Here is a 2,171-nt window from a genome sequence, read left to right as displayed (position 1 = left end):
TGTAAGGAGCTGACTGATTTATTTGTGCTTGATGCCATGACAACACATTGAGGTTAGACAACACACTCCATATTTGGGCATTGCTGCATTGAGAACATCTTATGATTATGGCTGAGTCATGACATGAGCATGATGTCAGAGGTCTGCCTGCCCGCCGGCCACAACTTATGTTATAAATGGTCGGCGTGTCACAGTATGGTAGCATACATTTCGAAGTCGAAGTTCAAGTAAACGGGAGAATGGCTTCAACTGAATACGAAGGTCTCAAACCTAGTTGGGCAGACCAGGTTGAAGAGGAAGGACTTGATGGTCAGTTGCCGTCTCCAAAAGAAGTAATCAAAGGAAATCTCAAAACCGTTACAGAATATAAGGTAGATGAAGCGGGAAAGAAGTTCAAGATTGTGCGGACCTTCAGGATCGAGACTAGAAAAGCCTCAAAAACCGTTGCCAGGAGAAAGACCTGGAAGAAATTTGGCAACTCCGAGTTTGACGCACCAGGTCCCGATGCTGCCACGACCACCGTCAGTGACGATGTCTTCATGACCTTCATCTCCAGCAAAGAGGAACTGAATGCCAAAGACCACCAGGACGAAGATCCCATCAGCAAGCTCAAGAAGATCGTGACTTGTCGCCTGTGCAAAGGCGACCACTGGACCACCCGCTGCCCTTACAAGGACACCCTGGTCCCCATGCAGAAAGAGCTTGCCGAGCAGCTCGGGCTTTCGATTGGAGATAAGGAGAAGCCTGCTGGATCTGGCGAATCAGAGCCGGCACAGAGCAAGACTGGGAAGTATGTTCCTCCCATCTTGAGGGACGGAGGCACGCGCAGAGGAGAGTCCATGCAGCCCAGCCGCAGAGCCGACGACGACGCCACCATCCGCGTGAGCAACCTGTCCGAGGACACCCGCGAGGACGACCTCCAGGAGCTCTTCAGGCCGTTCGGCTCCCTTTCCAGGACGTTCCTTGCCAAGGACAAGTTCACTGGACAGTACAAGGGCTTTGCTTTCATCAGCTTCCACCGTCGGGAGGACGCAGCCAGGGCCATCGCAGGGCTGTCGGGATATGGTTATGATCATCTCATTCTCAAAGTGGAATGGGCAAAGCCGTCAAACAACTGAGTGCCGTCATTCGATGTCACACAAAAGTAGCAAAAATAGCCGATCTACACGTTCAAAACTGCTATTTTTGAATTGGAATCCAGTCAAGTTTGCACGTTTGGAATATATCAGTATTCCAATATTAACCTGCGGGCTGCATTAAGTTAAGGTGGGGACCCCGGGCCGCCAGTTGCCCATGTATGCCCTAGGCCCACTTTGTTATGAACCTGGCCTATGGGTTCCAGTGAACGCTACAAAACAAGGGGGGAGACGGAGTATGACAAAGAATATATCATTTATTAAGTAATTAAAAGTACTAAAAAAAAACAAAAGTAAAGGTGAGGTGTGGAAATCAGCAAAGTCAGTGGTGTAATGCATGTGTGCGAATGGTGTAGAGTGTGTGTGTGAGTGTTGCATGTGTTAACAGAAAGGTAAGGGCATGGTGGGTGAGGGGCAGAAATGAACAGAGAGAGGACTGGGGAAGCAGGCTTTTATAGGGTGTGTACACCCGGGCCCAGGTGCACGCCAATCTGGATAACATCCCTCAATCAAATCACTTGCTCCCCAGTCCTATGGGAATGACTGAGAACAGAAATGACTACAAGCAACCTAACCATAACCAAGGAGTGACTTATTACAATATAACCTTTATCCTAATCCTCCTAGTGAGAGAACAGTCACCCCCCAATAAAGACGGACCACCAAGTTACTATGAATATTAAATATACTACCTATACTTCCTCAGTATATCAACTCTACTACAATAGACCCTATTCACGGTCCGCCCACACACACGCACTCAGCAAATTTCTCAGACCCCAATAAGCCCATTCCCAAGATGCACCACAATCTTTCATGGGCAGATGTGACTTATGGGGTCTAGTAGTGTTACTAATAAAGAAATTGCCGGCTAATTGTGTCTAAAAAGCACATTTAGGCACTTGCATGCATGCCCCCATGCACTAAAATTAAAGTCATTAAAATCGCTAAAACAATAGAAAGAAGTCAATGAAAACATTTTAACCCTTGTTGTAAAAAAAAAAAGTTGTCCTTTAATCCTATCTGATCCCATGC

The 2,171-nt window shown here is 47.2% G+C and overlaps 1 protein-coding gene across 1 annotated transcript; it reads left to right on the top strand.

Annotated features, from left to right (window-relative positions):
- Positions 1-239: 239 nt before the first annotated feature.
- LOC308306961 (eukaryotic translation initiation factor 3 subunit G-like) lies at positions 240-1,118 on the top strand (the record flags this gene model as incomplete). Its single annotated transcript, XM_080752018.1, has 1 exon — positions 240-1,118. One exon carries the CDS (start codon positions 240-242, stop codon positions 1,116-1,118), a length of 879 nt encoding a protein of 292 aa, XP_080608144.1.
- Between the last annotated feature and the right edge of the window lie 1,053 nt (positions 1,119-2,171).

This window comes from Nannobrachium achirus (assembly GCF_963921795.1).
Source record: "Nannobrachium achirus genome assembly, chromosome: 21".
Classification (NCBI taxonomy): Eukaryota; Metazoa; Chordata; class Actinopteri; order Myctophiformes; family Myctophidae; genus Nannobrachium; species Nannobrachium achirus.
This window is presented reverse-complemented; position numbering and strand designations above follow the sequence as displayed.